This window comes from Gobio gobio (genome assembly GCF_949357685.1).
Source record: "Gobio gobio genome assembly, chromosome: 16".
Classification (NCBI taxonomy): Eukaryota; Metazoa; Chordata; class Actinopteri; order Cypriniformes; family Gobionidae; genus Gobio; species Gobio gobio.
Genome location: NC_137109.1, coordinates 46,238,316 through 46,255,293, shown reverse-complemented (window position 1 = coordinate 46,255,293; position 16,978 = coordinate 46,238,316). Strand labels below are relative to the sequence as shown.

The 16,978-nt window shown below is 38.7% G+C and overlaps 2 protein-coding genes across 4 annotated transcripts in view; one reads left to right on the top strand and one right to left on the bottom strand.

Annotated features, from left to right (window-relative positions):
* The window catches only part of LOC307139389 (uncharacterized protein), a 56,146-nt gene extending 48,361 nt beyond the window's left edge, over positions 1-7,785 (bottom strand). Inside the window, exons 1-2 of the mRNA XM_079838345.1 lie at positions 7,395-7,785; positions 1,400-1,618 (exon numbers count right to left, since the gene is read on the bottom strand). Coding sequence (XP_079694471.1) covers positions 1,400-1,561 — 162 coding nt within the window. The 5' untranslated portion in view covers positions 1,562-1,618; positions 7,395-7,785. The remainder of the gene's footprint in view (positions 1-1,399; positions 1,619-7,394) is intronic.
* A 4,814-nt stretch (positions 7,786-12,599) lies between these two features.
* Positions 12,600-16,978, top strand: part of LOC307139393 (protein RD3) — a 9,366-nt gene continuing 4,987 nt past the window's right edge. For 2 of the 3 annotated variants that reach the window (XR_013818123.1, XM_079838351.1), the window contains exons 1-2: positions 12,617-12,783; positions 14,374-14,675. Coding sequence is in view for 1 of the 3 variants with exons in the window: in XM_079838351.1 (XP_079694477.1) it covers positions 14,374-14,675 (302 nt within the window). In the remaining 2 variants the exon portion in view is untranslated. Of the gene's footprint in view, positions 12,784-14,373; positions 14,676-16,978 lie in introns of all 3 variants that reach the window. The other variant, XR_013818122.1, reaches the window with a different exon arrangement.

Sequence of the window (16,978 nt, the reverse complement as noted above, 5' to 3'; positions counted from 1 at the left end):
TCTATCCAGCCTGGAACATGTGCATCTTTTTGGAGTTGTTCAGCAATAAATCAAAACGCTTACATCCAAGATATATCCACTTGATGTCCATAATTTATACATTTTCCGTCATTTTTGCCGCTAGCGCGATGCTAGCTGCCATTTTGGATGAGGGTTTGACCAATGACAGGCTGATCCGTCATCCACGTTGGTGTGCGTCATTACGCATGAACCACAGCTCTTTTATTGTGAAGAGAGAGACACGCACGGCTAGTGTTGAGGAGAGAGAGAGAGAGACGCGCTGCAGTTTTTAGTAGTTTTGTGGAGAAAGTTTGAGGAAAAAGTTTGAGGAGAAAGTTTGAGGAGAAGTTCCTGATAGGAACTGTTTTGAGGCTTGGCACCAGTAAATATCCAAAATCCAAAGAGGCCAAAAGCGCCTGGACTTTTTTTGGAAAAATGTAAATAGTTTTGGTTCTGTATAAGTTATGTTTATTCCTGAGTTCCAGGACTCTAAAGACTTGAACAAACTGTTTTCCAGAGGAAATATGCTTAGCTTTTATTTATTTGTGTGTGTTTTCAATAAATATTTGAGTGATTCAATTTCCGTTTTATGTTTTCATTTGTCTTTATGGTCCCATAACTTATTTTACATTCAGGTGACATCAATGCAACACAAATATACTGACAGAACAACTTGTCTTGAAAAAAAAGAGGTGTGTCAATTGTCTGTGCACAACAGGGTTGATGTTTTACAAGCTTTTTTAGTAAATAACACCAGGCGGAAAATTAATTGTAAAAATACCCTTAGGTCTTAAAGGGTTAAAAATCTTAAATTGTGTTCTACTGAAGAAACAAAGACACCTACATCTTGGATGCCCTGGGGGTAAGCAGATAAACATAAACATTTCGTTTTTGGGTGAAATATCCCTTTAAACTGAAAAAAATGTATTGCACGCGTTAATTAACTTTATCATCATTGTACTGCATTGCTTTATGTTTTGCCCCTCACAATAAAAACTACAGGGCTTTGATCATATAACTTAGCATTTAATAATCTCACCAAGACAAATTTAAATGCATTTTATGAAAGTAGTCTGCATAAAATAGGCCTACTGTTATAAATGTCTAATTGTTTTACATTACAAGCGATCAGAACTTCATCTTACTTTTTGGCCTTATAACCAAATTGCATATTTTTTCACAGTTTTGGTTAATAAAACTGGGGTGTTTTTTCCTTCTCGAGCTCCATATTCTACCATGTCATACTATATGAGCCATAAAAAGTCTAATGTATCAAATATGATGCTCAACAAAAAACACATATGCAACCTTAGTTCAATAAAAACAAATAGATCAAATGATTATTTCATATGTCAGGCTTTACAGGGCTAAAATGCACAATGAAAGCTCCATTGCTCACCTTCTGCTTCTGTTTGTGCAGAGCTGCTTCAGAGTTGTCCAGCTGCAGTTGCCTCTGCTGTTTTTCCTTGTTCAGCTTCTCATTCAGAGCCTGAAGCTGCTTAACCTTCTGCAGGACGTGACCCGTCAGACCCACGGTCCAGTCGTCTCCGGCCCAGCTCATCGCTGCAGATGCTTACAGACCGATGTTTCAGAGAGCTCGGCTGATCATCTTCCAGCGCTGCAACGGAAGAGAAATAGAAAGGTCTGGCTTGAGTTGTCGTTCTCGAGGATCCTGTGCTGCCTTAGGGGAGATACACTCAGCTGTCTGTACTTGTTTCAGACCAGAAATATCAGTTCACATACTTATAACATTCACTAATGATAAAAAGGATAAATTAACTAGTGTATCTGCATATTTATATAAAGGAAAATCTCAGCGATCTTGTGAGGGTGTGTGTGTGTTTGTCAGAGTGTTCATGGAAACATTCTTAAGGGACTTCTGCTGCCAAAACACAAAGTAAAACCCAAAACAGAAGACTTTGGTCATAATTTCCTTACATCATGTCGTTCCAAACCTGTATGGTGGCTTATTTTCTTTGCAAGACAAAAAAGAAAAAGAATTATAAACAATAGTACTTGTTGTCTTTATTCATGCAACTACAAAGAATGGGGACTGTCAGTTAAACTCAAAAACAGGATCGGTCCGATAAATGAATCTTTCAGACTGCCTTTTGTGAACTGGATCAACCAATTCAATGGAATGATTTGATCCCAAACAACAACAAAGAGTGGACATAGTTACTTCTCTAGCTAGGGCAGACGTGAAGATTTATAATGCATAATGAGTTAATGTGGTTTTACACACAATATTTTCATAAGGCGTACTATGGAAGCTTGTTTTCACCACTGAATAAAATGTAAAAAAAAATAATAATAATTGGTAATTGTGACAAGTTTTTTTTCTCTTTTGCATGATAAACTAGTAGCCTGGTCCTACCAGACTCTCGTAATTTCACTTGTACAGAGAGTCTCGCCACTCTCCTCTGACACAAGCGTTTACTTCCTTTAAGGCGGGTACTCTGGGCAGATCCAATAGTTTTAAACTTCAACAGAGCCACTCTGGATCTGCCATAACCAATTGCAAACGTTTGCATTCAGTGCATCTCCAAGGGGGTAATCCAGCACCCGGAAAGCGTACCTTCCATAGGGACAGCCATTGCTAACCAAGCCTGCTGTTAGCATCCCATTGACTCCCATTCATTTTGGCGTCATTTTGACAGTGAATAACTTTACATCTGAGGCGTTTAAAGACTCCATTTGTCCATTGTTTATTTCTAAAGAAACATGACTAAAGTATAAAAGGCTCCATTACCTTGTATCTGACACTATCGCCCCGTAGAAGCCGTTTTTGTAAAAAAAATAGGCTAGCGATTGCGTCATAACCACGCGACTCTGTCGCACAGTAGAGAAATTACCGTATAGACAGGAGGAGAAGCTACCAGGCAATCTTTTACTGTCTATGAGGCAATCGGGGGGACGTGGAGCCATAAAGTCCGATAAAGTCAAGGAAAAAGCCCATAGAGAAAGCGTATTTAGGCCACGCCCACACCGGGGGGGGGGGGGGGGGGGTCCAACGCTCTCCATTGACTTTGCATTGCGTGAGGCTGCATCCTTGTCATTTCGGACTTATAACAAAAATCAGAACAATGTCTAAAAGCTGATATGCGGCAAAGTGTACAGCAAACAAGCTAAAAAACACAGAAATACGTTTTTATAAGCTGTCGACCCAAAAAAACGAGCGTTTAAGGACACAAAAGTGGATACAGGCAGTAAAATGTGATGCTTCAGCAGGAAGAATAGGTACATTTTGGGCTCCTGACACTCAGTATGCCTATGTGTGCAGTAAACATTTTGACACTTAAAGGGTTAGTTCACCCAAAAATGAAAATTCTGTCATTAATTACTTACCCTCATGTCGTTCGACACCCGTCAGACCTCCGTTCATCTTCGGAACACAAATGAAGATATTTTAGTTGAAATCTGATGGCTCTGAAAGGCCTCCATTGGCACAATGCACGGTTCACTCTCAAGACCCTTAAAAGGTACTAAAGACATCGTTACAAAGTCCATCTCACTACAGTGGTTCTACAATAACTTTATGAAGCAACGAGAATAGTTTTTGTGCGCAAAAAAACCCTAAATAACAACTTATATAGTGATGACCGATTTCAAAACACGGCCCCATGAAGCTTCTAAAGAGTTATGAATCAGTGAGTCGAATCATGATTCGGATCGTGTATCAAACCGCCAAACTGCTGAAATCACGTGACTTTGGTGATTCAAACTGCTGAATCGACTCACTGATTCATAACGCTTCGAAGCTTCATGATGCATTGTTTTGAAATCGGTCATCACAATATAAGTCGTTATTTAGGGTTTTTTTGTGCACAAAAACTATTCTCGTCGCGTCATAAAGTTATTTTAGAACCACTGTAGTGAGATGGACTTTGTAATGATGTTTTTAGTACCTTTTAAGGGTCTTGAGAGTGTAAAGTGCATTCTGCCAATGGAGGCCTTTCAGAGCCATCAGATTTCAACTAAAATATCTTAATTTGTGTTCCGAAGATGAACGGAGGTCTTACGGGTGTCGAACGACATGAGGGTAAGTAATTAATGACAATTTTCATTTTTGGGTGAACTAACCCTTTAAGTCAAATACCCAAATGTCAGGTTTATATTTTATATTTCCTGTCGCTGATCACGTTCCCCTCTAGTGGGTGTACTTCTCAGTGTAATATAACATGTCGCGCTCCGTCTCAATTGCCTGTATCCACTTTTGTGTCCTTAAACGCTCTTTTTTTGGGTCAACAGCTTCTAAAAACTTCTGGGTTTTTGGTTCTGGGTTTTGTTTAGCTAGTTCGTTGTACACTTTGTCGCATATCCGCTTTTAGACATTGTTCAAACTTCAGATTATGACGCGTGTCGCTCTATCTCAATAGAGAGACAAAAGCAACGAGACAAAATATTTCCACAACGTGATTCAGATTTCACTTTGCACAACTACTAGAAGACTTACAACTGTCAGACAGGTTGCTCATGTCACATCTACGTCGTCAGGCTCAGTCTGAGGCTGTGTAGTACATCAGCCATCAGGAAGTGAGTGCTTCTAACTGACTTCACTTTTCCCCGTCGAAGCCTATGGGGTCGCTGTGTCCATTTCTTTTACTGTCTATGGGCGGTACTTCAAATGCACTTCTACATTTTACTCTTAAGCGTACATGCACTTTTTCTTGCGTACCAGTACTTCTCGCTTTATAACGGATCAATAGTCCGTGCAATATGACTGTGACTGAAGCCCAATTGTTTAATTAAGTGGCGTGTGAATCACTGTAGGTGTGTTCACCAGCGCGCTCCAAAAGTGTTAAGATTTGCATGAGCCGTTCCTATAATGCGACTGATGATAAAATGTGCGTCCCATATGAATTCTATTGAGTAGGGCTGTGCGATATTGAAGAAAAATGCAATATCCTTGTTAAATAATGCTATATTCGATACGATATTGCTTTAAGTGTGTAAAATCTATTTCTTTCCCCAACTGATATTGTTCACTTAAAGCATAACTGACTGTGTTTACATGAATACTCAACAAGCCATTTTGACACAACTGTGTGTGTTTTTGATTTTGACAGTTCGAGTGTGTGACAAGACACGAAAAAAAAGAACGGTTTGTGCGCACGTTTCGGTGTGTGTGTGTGTGTGTCAGACAGCACGAGACTGCAAGGAGTTGTTTTTCGCAAGTTATTGTGTTTAATAACTCTTTTTAAAGTCAAGCAAGTCACATAAGTAACAGTCGTGTGCTCAGTCTATTCTCTGCTATATGCGTTGACCTAAAACATACAATTTTCACAATGTTGAAGTAGCTTATTAAAATAATTTAGATATTGCGTGCCCTTGCGATATGCAAATTGCGATATGTACATTTGCGATATTTCGATAATTTCAATATATTGCGCAGCCCTACTATTGAGCATGTAGTAAAACGCTACGGAGAAAGTCGAACATGAAAAGAGATGAAAACATCATCCTGCAAGCTTTTTAAACTCATGATGACCAAATTTACTAGAATTTATTATGGTAAATGTTGACTAGTTGTAGAATTTATAATAGATAAACAGTTAAGGGAATAGATTTTTCACTAAAGATGTAGGCTATATTACACCTGTGGCACGTTGTAGCTATAGTTTCTAACTGCGTTGCTATTTTTCATAACAAATGTTATAGATTTTTTTTTAAAAACGGTTAACATTGGCCTGCATGGTAATGAGGAGCCATCAATGGTCTTGGTTTGAAATAAACCCTTATTGTAACAAATGCTAGTTAAACAATTACAAGAATTTTATGTTAGTTTTAAGGCTGAGTACAAGTTAGAAAGAGCTTTTTGAGAATTATTGACTAAACAATCCCCCCCCCCCCCAAGCTCTGGTCATCTCAAACTAGCGCACGACATCAACGTCATCGTTGATTGGACCGGTTCAAATTTGACCGGAGAAAAACAGAAAAAATACCGCAATCCCAGACGGGAGTACTGAAGGAAAATTAAAATTTACGGGAAGTACGTAGGAGGGCGGAGCCAGGCTAAGATAAACTCACAATTGCCAGAAAATTGCTCAGAATTGGACTTTATAACTCACAATTCTGACTTTTTTCCCCCCGTGATAGCAACTTTATTTTGAAAAAAAGTCTGAATTGCAAGATGTAAACCTAAAGTCAACATTACAGGATAAAAGGTCACAATTATCTTTTGTATTTTGTCTATTCCGTGGCAATACAAGCTTCCATAGTTTACAGAGCTTGAGTCATATGCACCACTTTAGCGGGATATTTCACCCAAAATAAGAAATCCTGTCGTCTACTCACCCTCAAGTTACAAACCTGTATGAATGTCTTTCTTCTGCTGAACACAAAAGATTATATGTTGAAGAATGTCAGTAACCAAACAGTCTTCCACAGACTTCCATAGTATGGGAAAATACCACATTATGGGTTACCGACATTCATCAAAATATATTTGTGTGTGTGTGTGTGTGTGTGTGTGTGTGTGTGTGTGTGTGTGTGTGTGTGTGTGTGTGTGTGTGTGTGTGTGTGTGTGTGTGTGTGTGTGTGTTCAGCAGAAGAAAGAAATTCATACAGGTTTGGATATTGAGGGTGAGTAAAAGACTAACTATCCTTTTAATGATACTTATTTTGTTTTTAAGAGCACATTCATTCACTTTCCTTTTAACAAAAAAAGCGTTCTACAAAAAAGTTATATGGCTTTGGGGTAGCAAGAGAATAAGTAAATAAAGACAGAATATTATATATTTTTGTAGTGAACTAACCTTAAAGGGAACTAGCAAAGGTTTGGCTACTGAAATGGACAGTCCCACAGACACACACACACATAATGTGAAAGCGTCTATTTATACTTTCACTCAACCTCTTGTATTTGGTTTCTCTTCTCAGTCACTAGCATTAAGAACTGGATTGCTGAAAGACAGGAATGAGGAAAATCCGGCCTGTGAATCTATAAGAACTGTGAAACATTGAACATCCTGGTCACCTTTAATTTCCATTACAAAGCATCAAAGATGAAGCTTTCAGACACAGACGACGCCAGGCTGGGCTGATGACCATGTTGGCTACCGAGATGATTATACACGTTCAACAAATCTTACCTTACGTCTATATATTTACGAATACAAACCAAATTTATGAATCCTACTACGGCGAGTTTTGGGTCATGAATATCAATTACACTTCGTCGATGAAGGCTCCTAATTAATATTCATGAGAAAAGCCTTCGCTTTAGTAGGATTGATAAATTCGCTGGCGGGTTTTGATTAAACTAGAATCTCTATCCTGCTCACAGAATGATATAAAAATAGTTTATTCATTGGGGAAAACAAATACAGACCAAAGTCCTGTCAGATAAAACGAAATGCTACAGTGAAATCAAACAATGTGGCATTACTTACCAGGACTTCTGATGTGTTGATCTCTTGTTGAATCGCAGCGATTCTGCTGTCTTGAATGTCGTTTACGTGTCCGTTAATAAAATACTACCGATATGTATAACTGTTGCATCTGAGGCGTTTGACCGCTTAACGATAACAGATTGTCGTTATTTTCAACAGTCAGAGCTGAGCGCACGCGGCCGCTGTATCTTGAGCAGACAGAACTTGATTTGACGCGAGGCGTGGGGGTCCGTGACGTTTCCAAAGAGGCGGGGCCTCAAAGAGGTAACCAGTAGAGCAGTGGCGCCCACAGGTCGGTGATAGGCTCTTCTTCTTCTCCTTCTTCTTCTTTTTCTTCTTCTTCTTCCCCTTCTTCTTCTCATCCTTCTTCTCCTTCTTTGTCTTCTTCGTCTTTTTCTTCTTCTTCTCCTCCTCTTTCTCCTCCTTCTCTGTCTCCTCCTTCTTCTCCCTCTCCTTCTTCCTCTCCTCCTTCTCTTTCTCCTCCTCCTTCTCCATCTTTTTATCCTCCTTCTCCGTCTCTTTCTCCTCCTTCTTCATCTCTTTCTCCTCCTTCTTCTCCTCCTTCTCCGTCTCCTCCTCCTTCCTCTCGTCCTTCTCTGTCTTTCTCTTTCTCCTTCTTCTCCGTCTCTTTCTCCTCCTTCTTCTACTTCTTCTCCTTCTCTGTCTCTTTCTCCTTCTTCTCCGTCTGCTCCTCCTCCTCCTTCTTCTTCTTCCTCTCCTCCTTCTTCTTCTTCCTCTCCTCCTTCTCCGTCTTTCTCCTTCTCCTTCTCCTCTGTCTCCTTCTTCTCCTTCTTCTTCTCTGTCTCTTTCTCCTCCTTCTCCTTCTTCTTCTACTTCTTCTCCTCCTTCTCCGTCTCTTTCTCCTCCTTCTCCTCCTTCTCCTCCTTCTCCTCCTTCTTCTTCTACTTCTTCTCCTCCTTCTCCGTCTCTTTCTCCTCCTTCTTCTTGTACTTCTTCTCCTTCTTCTCCTCCTTCTCCGTCTCTTTCTCCTCCTTCTTCTTGTACTTCTTCTCCTTCTTCTCCTCCTTCTCTGTCTCTTTCTCCTCCTTCTTCTCCTTCTCCTTCTTCTCCTCCTTCTCCGTCTCTTTCTCCTCCTTCTTCTTGTACTTCTTCTCCTTCTTCTCCTCCTTCTCCGTCTCTTTCTCCTCCTTCTCCTCCTTCTTCTTCTACTTCTTCTCCTCCTTCTCCGTCTCTTTCTCCTCCTTCTTCTTCTACTTCTTCTCCTCCTTCTCCGTCTCTTTCTCCTCCTTCTTCTTCTACTTCTTCTCCTCCTTCTCCGTCTCTTTCTCCTCCTTCTTCTTCTACTTCTTCTCCTCCTTCTCCGTCTCTTTCTCCTCCTTCTTCTTCTACTTCTTCTCCTCCTTCTCCGTCTCTTTCTCCTCCTTCTTCTTCTACTTCTTCTCCTCCTTCTCCGTCTCTTTCTCCTCCTTCTTCTTCTACTTCTTCTCCTCCTTCTCCGTCTCTTTCTCCTCCTTCTTCTTCTACTTCTTCTCCTCCTTCTCCGTCTCTTTCTCCTCCTTCTTCTTCTACTTCTTCTCCTCCTTCTCCGTCTCTTTCTCCTCCTTCTTCTCCTTCTCCTTCTTCTTCTTTTTCTCCTACTCCTTCATCTTCTCCTTCTTCTTAAATAAATTGATTTAACCCTGAACGTTGCAAAAATATATACATCAATTAAAATATTAACAATTAAAATGTTATGTTGCTTAAATTACTTACACACAATGTTTTTAGCCAAACTGTTTTACATTGTGATATTTTACATTAACATTATTTGCAAAGAAGAAGAAGAAATATTGGACCCTCGCTAGTATCAGGAATTAACCAGAAATTGGAGCAATGATAAATAAATGAATACAATTTCATTTTCATCTGTCCAAAAAAAAGGTGTGATTTCAGAGCTGGAAAAGTAATTTTCTATGAGATTTTCTAAAATAGTAAATGTCTAGTGAATTGAACATTATTGTTATGCCCGATCAACAGAAAAGTTTTTCAAAATGAGAGGGAACACAATAGTGACCTGTAGCCAGCATCAGTCTTCAAATATTTATATCTTTATTGCATCAGTGTTTCACAAAACCTTGCACAGAAGGTTTATAGTTGAAAAGGGGTCTATTTTCCTCTAAACCACTAGATGGCAACTTGTTTCCAAAACATCCGCTTATCAAGATGCACCTTGAAATATTGATCTTTGACGCGACCACAGGCAGTATAGCACAGTTGTTTCTGTGCAAACTTGATATTTTATGTTTTTAAAAATGTTAGCAAATAAGAATCACTAAAATTATTGAATATATTTTGAGACAAAGGTCTTGTTAATGATTTTCAGTTTTGTTCGAGGTAATTAAAGCAGCAGTTTTCCAAAAGCGGAAGAAAATGTAAAGTATGGTATTTGGGGCAAAAGGCACCATATTTACACTGTATAATACAACAGTGATTCTAACTAACACTTTTTAGTTAACTTTACTTAGTGTCTTAATTGTAAAAATCCAGTAATCTGTACTATTCACATACTATTCCTTGTTTACTCCGAAAAAACAAGTTAAGATTGGTTGGAGTGCCATTTTGTCAAGCCAAAAAAAAAAAGAACTCACCATTATGGTGATCAGTGTTCAATTTGGTTGGTCACTTGGATCATTTATATTATTAAACTCTCTTTCTGTTGCAGCGAGAAATCACAGTTATTTGGTTTCAAAGGAAGAGAAGTAATAGGTTGCTTTTAAAAGTTTACCTATAGACCCTTTTCACATTTACGGGTTTCTCAGAGCGGAAGTCGTCATAGTTGGGTTAAATATTATAGCGGTGAATGAGAGAATATATTAAATATTTTTCTGTGTGCCCATTTGCTCACATAGCAAAAGAAAAACGCCACAGTTGTGATTTCACAACTTTCAAAAAGAGGGAAAAAATAGAGTGAGATTGATAACAGCAGTAAAAAGAGAGAAATATGTTCATTTTACCATCACTCCCATAGGCGCTATTACTAAACACCCTCACAGCAGCGCTAACTTTTTTATTGTAATTTGATGCTAAAGTAATAAAATACAAAGTATTAGTGTTATAAATGTACATATATTTTAAAAAAAAATGAAAATACAAAAAACGCTGCAGGATTTACGATATTGATGACCGTTAAAACGCGTCATCACAGTCTGTGAAAAGGGTATATCGCTTCTGACTGAACTATAGTTAATGATTTAGTCAGAAATTAAGATCATCTTTTAAAATTAACCTATGTAATATTTCCCTTTATGTCGTATAATGATAAACACCTGTGGATCTTTACATTGGGTTGACATAATCCCTCTATATCAATATCTTGCAGCTGATCATGCTTGAGTCACACACAGACACAAACATTCAGCAGAACACAACAATGTAACATCTATTGTAGCTATACTAAGTCAAGAGTAAACCTAAAGTAAAAGATTGAGTACTCTCTACGGTTCTCTTGTGTAAGTGAACTATACTAACTAGGAATTTGTTAGCACAACATACTATTTCTATTTCACTTCTTTTTTTAAGGCAATCGGTTTGCATGCTTTTTTTTTAAGTCTAACTAATTAGATTGTACAGTGTAACATGATAATAAATAGCTAGCTGACTTTTCCATTTGTTGACATGACATGGTTAGATTCAGATTGTAAATATCATATATTAAGTTGGGTGTCCACCTTAGAGATAATCACCATATTTACATTGACACCATCATATTTAAAATGTGATATTAATCATATCGTAAAATCATTATGGGATCTCCTTCAATGCTTTCAGAATCTTTAATTTTTTGATTTTGGTTCTATATCTTAAAAAATATATCAACATATTTTAATGACAGTATATTTATTGAACAAAAATACAGAAAATGAAAAACTGAAGCAGAAAATAGTGCACACTTTGCTAAAGTGATTGTTTTGAACAAGTATTAACTTAGACATTATTAAAAACATATTATTTTAAGTAAAGTATTTGTATCAATACTGTGTGCCTTTTACCCTGTGTGTGGGGTAATTGCCCCCCTCGCCACCTCATACATTTATAAGACTTTTAAACAAAATAAACAACTTTCATGATTTATTTTCACAAAAAAATCTGTTGCTCCATAAATGTTCAATACAAACATATATATTTTTCTGTAATCATACACTGTGGGAGTAATGAAAAGCACATTTTTCTTAGCCCCGTTGTACCCTACCCTAAATAAGAAAGGTAAATATTAAAGGGATAGTTCACCCACAAATGAAAATGCTGTCATCATTTACTCGCCCTCATGATGTTCCAAACCTGTGTGAGTTTCTTTCTTCTGCTGAACACAAATGAAGATATTTTGAAGAATCTTGGTAACCAGACGACGACACTCATCGACTTCCACAGTTTTATTTTCCCTATGAAAGTCGATGGGTGCCGTCGTCTGGTTACCAACATTCTTCAAAATATCTTCATTTGTGTTCAGCAGAAGAAAGAAACTCAAACAGGTTTGGAACAACGTGAGGGGTAAGTAAGTTATTTTGGTGGGTGAGCTATCCCTTTAAATCAGTGCTTTTGTAAACTAGTGTCAAACTCTTGAAGGATAACAAACAACACAAGCCTGCAGAATTTCGCAACAGAAGCAGGATGCACCTTGTATATCAGTCATGCGTTCTACAGCCCGACTGGTCACTTTCACTGGTCTAATCCACCAGCATAAACAGAATGTAATCAGATTATCCTTATTGCCGTGGCCCTTGTTTCTGAGAAGTGTGTAGGAGCGCAGATTAAATCTCTGAAGTGCTGAATAGAGTGGAAAGCCTCACAGCACAGTTCTCTCTCCATCTTTCGGTCCGATCGGACACAGACTGCAGATGTAAAGCGGGTTACCTAACTCCTTAAGCACCTCTGAGTAACTGATGTTATCTTAACAATAGAGCTAATGGTCATTGTAAGCTTTTATACAGCTCTACCTTTTGCATATCATTACAATAAACAAGCTGCTAACGTGCATTGCTTTACTTTGCATGAAACTTAATAGTTACTTTTTGAAACACAAATGAATTCATTAGGAATTCCTTTATAATAGTCAATAGATGCGATGTTATTTGCATTAGTTGTAATGTGTATGTTTCGATGCACACATGTTGTGCAGTCAGCTCAGGATGAGCAGGAGGTCACACCGTATGCAAGGTGTTCAGCGAGCTAATCAGACGGCTAAATACCAGCTTGCATATTTATATGGGATTACACGCACACACACATTTACAGTGTCTAAAACATCGCAAAGGAGAGCTGTCTCATCTGGAGTGCTCAGACCCTGGATTTTGATCCTTTTGGCTCTACTTTTATTGCACTTCAGGTTCAATTTGGAGACATTAAAACAGGAATATACTGTCAACATTGGAAAACACACATTATCTGAAAGGTAAAATGCTTTTTATATAACATGAGTGTTTTTAAATGTATATGGCAGGTGCTATTTGCACACCAATTTGCATAAATAATAACATACAATATGGATATCTAAACTATTAATTGGATAGTCAACTGGAAAAAAATACTGCAAAGAATATCAGGGTGCTAAAAACTGCTGTGTTGCCAGTGTTATCTGGGGGAATTATAGAAATGTGTGCACATTCAACTAAAGTTGAGTAGGACACAAAGCAATAAACATACAGGGCAAAAAAAAAGAGTAAATAGACAAACACGTCGTATATATTACAGTTCCAGAATTGTATTTTGCAAATGCAGAACTTCGTTTTCACTTCAACAGGAAATTAGGACCTGGTACAAATAGTCATATATATATTTAAATAAATAAATACATTTAAAAATTAAATAAGCATCATTTTCACACATGAATCGGCACCTTAAATTCATTGAAAGTCTTTGGGATGTCTCTACAAGATCCTGACCAAAAAATTGATGCACCTCTTGATGGAAATAACGTCACAACGTTTATTTCCTTATTTACAATTCTTAGTCAAGATCTAGAAATATCATAATTACTGCAATAATGATACAATCATAGATTGCATTTGCCTAAATCCAAACAGCAACTTTTTTTTGGCCGGGGAGTGTCTTTTAAATATACGTATCTATATAAGATGGATGGATGGATGGATGGATGGATGGATGGATGGATGGATGGATGGATGGATGGATGGATGGATGGATGGATGGATGGATGGATGGATGGATGGATGGATGGATGGATGGATGGATGGATGGATGGATGGATGGATGGATGGATGGATAGATAGATAGATAGATAGATAGATAGATAGATAGATAGATAGATAGATAGATAGATAGATAGATAGATAGATAGATAGATAGATAGATAGATAGATAGATAGATAGATAGATAGATAGATAGATAGATAGATAGATAGATAGATAGATAGATAGATAGATAGATAGATAGATAGATAGATAGATATCCACACATGCCAGGATGACTAAACTTTACTAGTTGCCATATCAACATTATCTAGAGAAAAACTTGCGTCAAAATTAACAAATCTCTGGAAGATATTACTGAACATTTATTCAAACATAGCAAAAGTAAATGTCTAAAGTTTAACAGTTGAGATGTTCTTTAATGCTGATCTAACAGCAGAAGACACAAGGGTTTAAATCCCAGTTGCGCAGATGGGGCATGTTGTCACACTGCGTTACAATGAGCCCCTATTAGAACTACGCTATTATATTCTATACCTTTATGAATTCTATTGGGAAACCATGAGAAAGAGGTGAATAATGACTGAGAGTCAATGTTCAGAAATTATTCATTATGCTGTATAGCTGTATTTAGCTATGTGGTTTATGTGGTTATTGTCTCAAAAGTTAGTATATTTTGAATGATTAAAAAATGGCATTATTTTATTTCAAAAAAAGTTAACAATTGTATTTTATTGACAAAATATTTTAGACATTTTTTGATTGTATCTCCCCTCCCAATGTTACAACCAAACTTCATATCTCAAACCTTTAATGTTTTTGGCTCTCACAGATGTTTCCCTGGTCAGTAGTGTTTTCCCTGGAGCCGAAGGTTCCCGGACAGCGCACTTCAGAAGAGCTGGTGACCAACACTTTGATGCTGGAGTTGGGTGCCATGGTGAAACGGACCGAGCGGATCCGGCTGGAGAAGGCCGCAGAGACCCGCAGACGCCGCAACTCTTCTTCGGCAGACTACAGCTGGCTGGCCGGCCCTCAGCCCCGCGCCCCCTACGAGCTCACGCCAGGAGAGGTTCTGGACCTGCAGGAGCTTTGTGCCCAGATCCCACCTCAACAGTGTGGGCCGGTCATTGTCAGGTAGATGCCATGTGTTACTGAGAGACTATTCATTTGTTATTAAAGGTGCACTATGTAACTTTTACGTCCGCTAGAGGTTGCCTGTTCAAAACAAAGGCGTAGTTTGATGACGCCACGTTTGAGCCCAGAATCTTGGGACATGTGGTCTTCACCTCACAGCCGGTGGAAAATAATCGGGAAAGGACTCGTTTTTAATGGATGTGATTATTAAAGGGTTAGTTCACCCAAAAATGAAAATTCTGTCATTAATTACTCACCCTCATGTCGTTCGACACCCGTCAGACCTCCGTTCATCTTCAGAACACAAATGAAGATATTTTAGTTGAAAGCTGATGGCTGAGAAAGGCTTCAGATAGGCCTCCATTAGCATTCAGTACATTCACACTCCCAAGACTCATAAAAGGCACTTAAAACGTCGTTACAAAGTCCATCTCACCACAGTGACTCTACAATAATTTTACGATGCGATGACAATAGTTTTTGTTAACAAAAAAAAAATCAAAATAACACCTTTATCCAACTTGTTCTTGTCTTCCGTGTGTGCCTCCACGACGCATGCGCAAGAATATGACGTAGCGCCAGCGTTCGGGAATCCATGAAATGCACACTTAAACCCCATTTTGAGAACTACGCCGAGACCTAAAGCACGATCAATGTAGAATTCAACAGCTTAGACACGCGCGTCTTCCTCTGCTTGTAAACAAATCGCTTCTGGGTCATGTGTCCAAACGCCGGATCTGCGTCATATTCCCGCGCATGCGTCGTGGAGGCACACACAGAAGACAAGAACAAGTTGGATAAAGGTGTTATTTTGATTTTTTTTTGCGCACAAAAACTATTGTCGTCGCATCGTAAAATTATTGTAGAGCCACTGTTGTGAGATGGACTTTGTAACAACGTTTTAAGTGCCTTTTATGGGTCTTGGGAGTGAAAATGTACTGAATGCCAATGGAGGCCTATCTGAAGCCTTTCTCAGCATCAGCTTTCAACTAAAATATCTTCATTTGTGTTCCGAATATGAACGGAGGTCTTACGGGTGTCGAACGACATGAGGGTGAGTAATTAATGACAGAATTTTCATTTTTGGGTGAACTAACCCTTTAAGGTAACTGTAGTCTGAAGCAGAGCAGGACGAGTGTTGTGGAGCTGAGTAAGGCTGCTGGAGCGATTGTTAATAAGAAGAGCGCAACACACGCCTCGCGAGCGGTGGGACTTTTATTATCCGGTTGTTAAGTCTGACGGTCCAAACGCTCTATCTATTACCACAAGAAAAACAACAAACGGTGCTAATATGCACACACAATTTGGTGTAATACTACAAAAAAAAATTATAATCATAACCTTTATCTCCATACCAAAATTCCAGAAGGCCAGACAGTGATTCATCTTTTATAAATCGTTAAAATATTAATGCCTGTGACGCTGTAAGCACAGAGACTGTTGTATAGACAGTATTTAAAATGTTTAACTTTTTAAAAAGTTGATGGCCTTCTCAAGTGAAACGAGTTGAGGCTTGGACCCAGAAACGGCGTTCCTTACGTCACGACTTAACAAGCGGATGGCATAGTCTCCGGCGGGACTGTTATTATGACCCTGTCGCCGGCGCCACTTTCGCTTTTCCGGTCATGAGTATGAGGTAACGCAACTGTGATAATCATATTAGACACATCTGAGTGTGTTGAAAATGATGTTATGACGTGACTCGTTCGCTCGGCGGCTGCTATGACACTTGTTCACACTGCAATAAGAGTTAGGCCCCGATCACACAAAACGCGTTTTTCAGGTTTGAAAACACGAGGCGCACTGCACTGCCTTTTTTGGTTGACGTTTTTTAATTTAGAAAATAGCAGTGCGCTGCGGGTTTTTTTATGTTAATGTTTCTAGGCAACCGAATCAGCTGTGCAAAAATGTGATGACGTCGGCCGCTTTTCTGCTCTTCAGTTTATTTTTTTTCAACCTCTTTCTAAACAGCGAGGCACCCAGGGCGCATAAGCAGCGCGCATAACGCTCTCTGCCAACAGAAATCTATTAAAAAAAGACGCCTTTCGCTTCAAAAACACGTTCTGTGTGATCAGGGCCTAAAGCGGTTCTGCTAAATAAAACCGGAAACAGGGAGCGCAGATATGACGCAGTCGACAGGCGACTCCCTCACACGTCCTGATTCCTCGGTTAAAATAGCAATTCCTCACGATTTACAAATAGTTGGAAACAAACATTTGGGATATTGTAAGTACTCAACTGAACAAATTATATAACACTTTTTGGATATTTTACTGAAAAAAGGTTACATATTGCACCTTTAA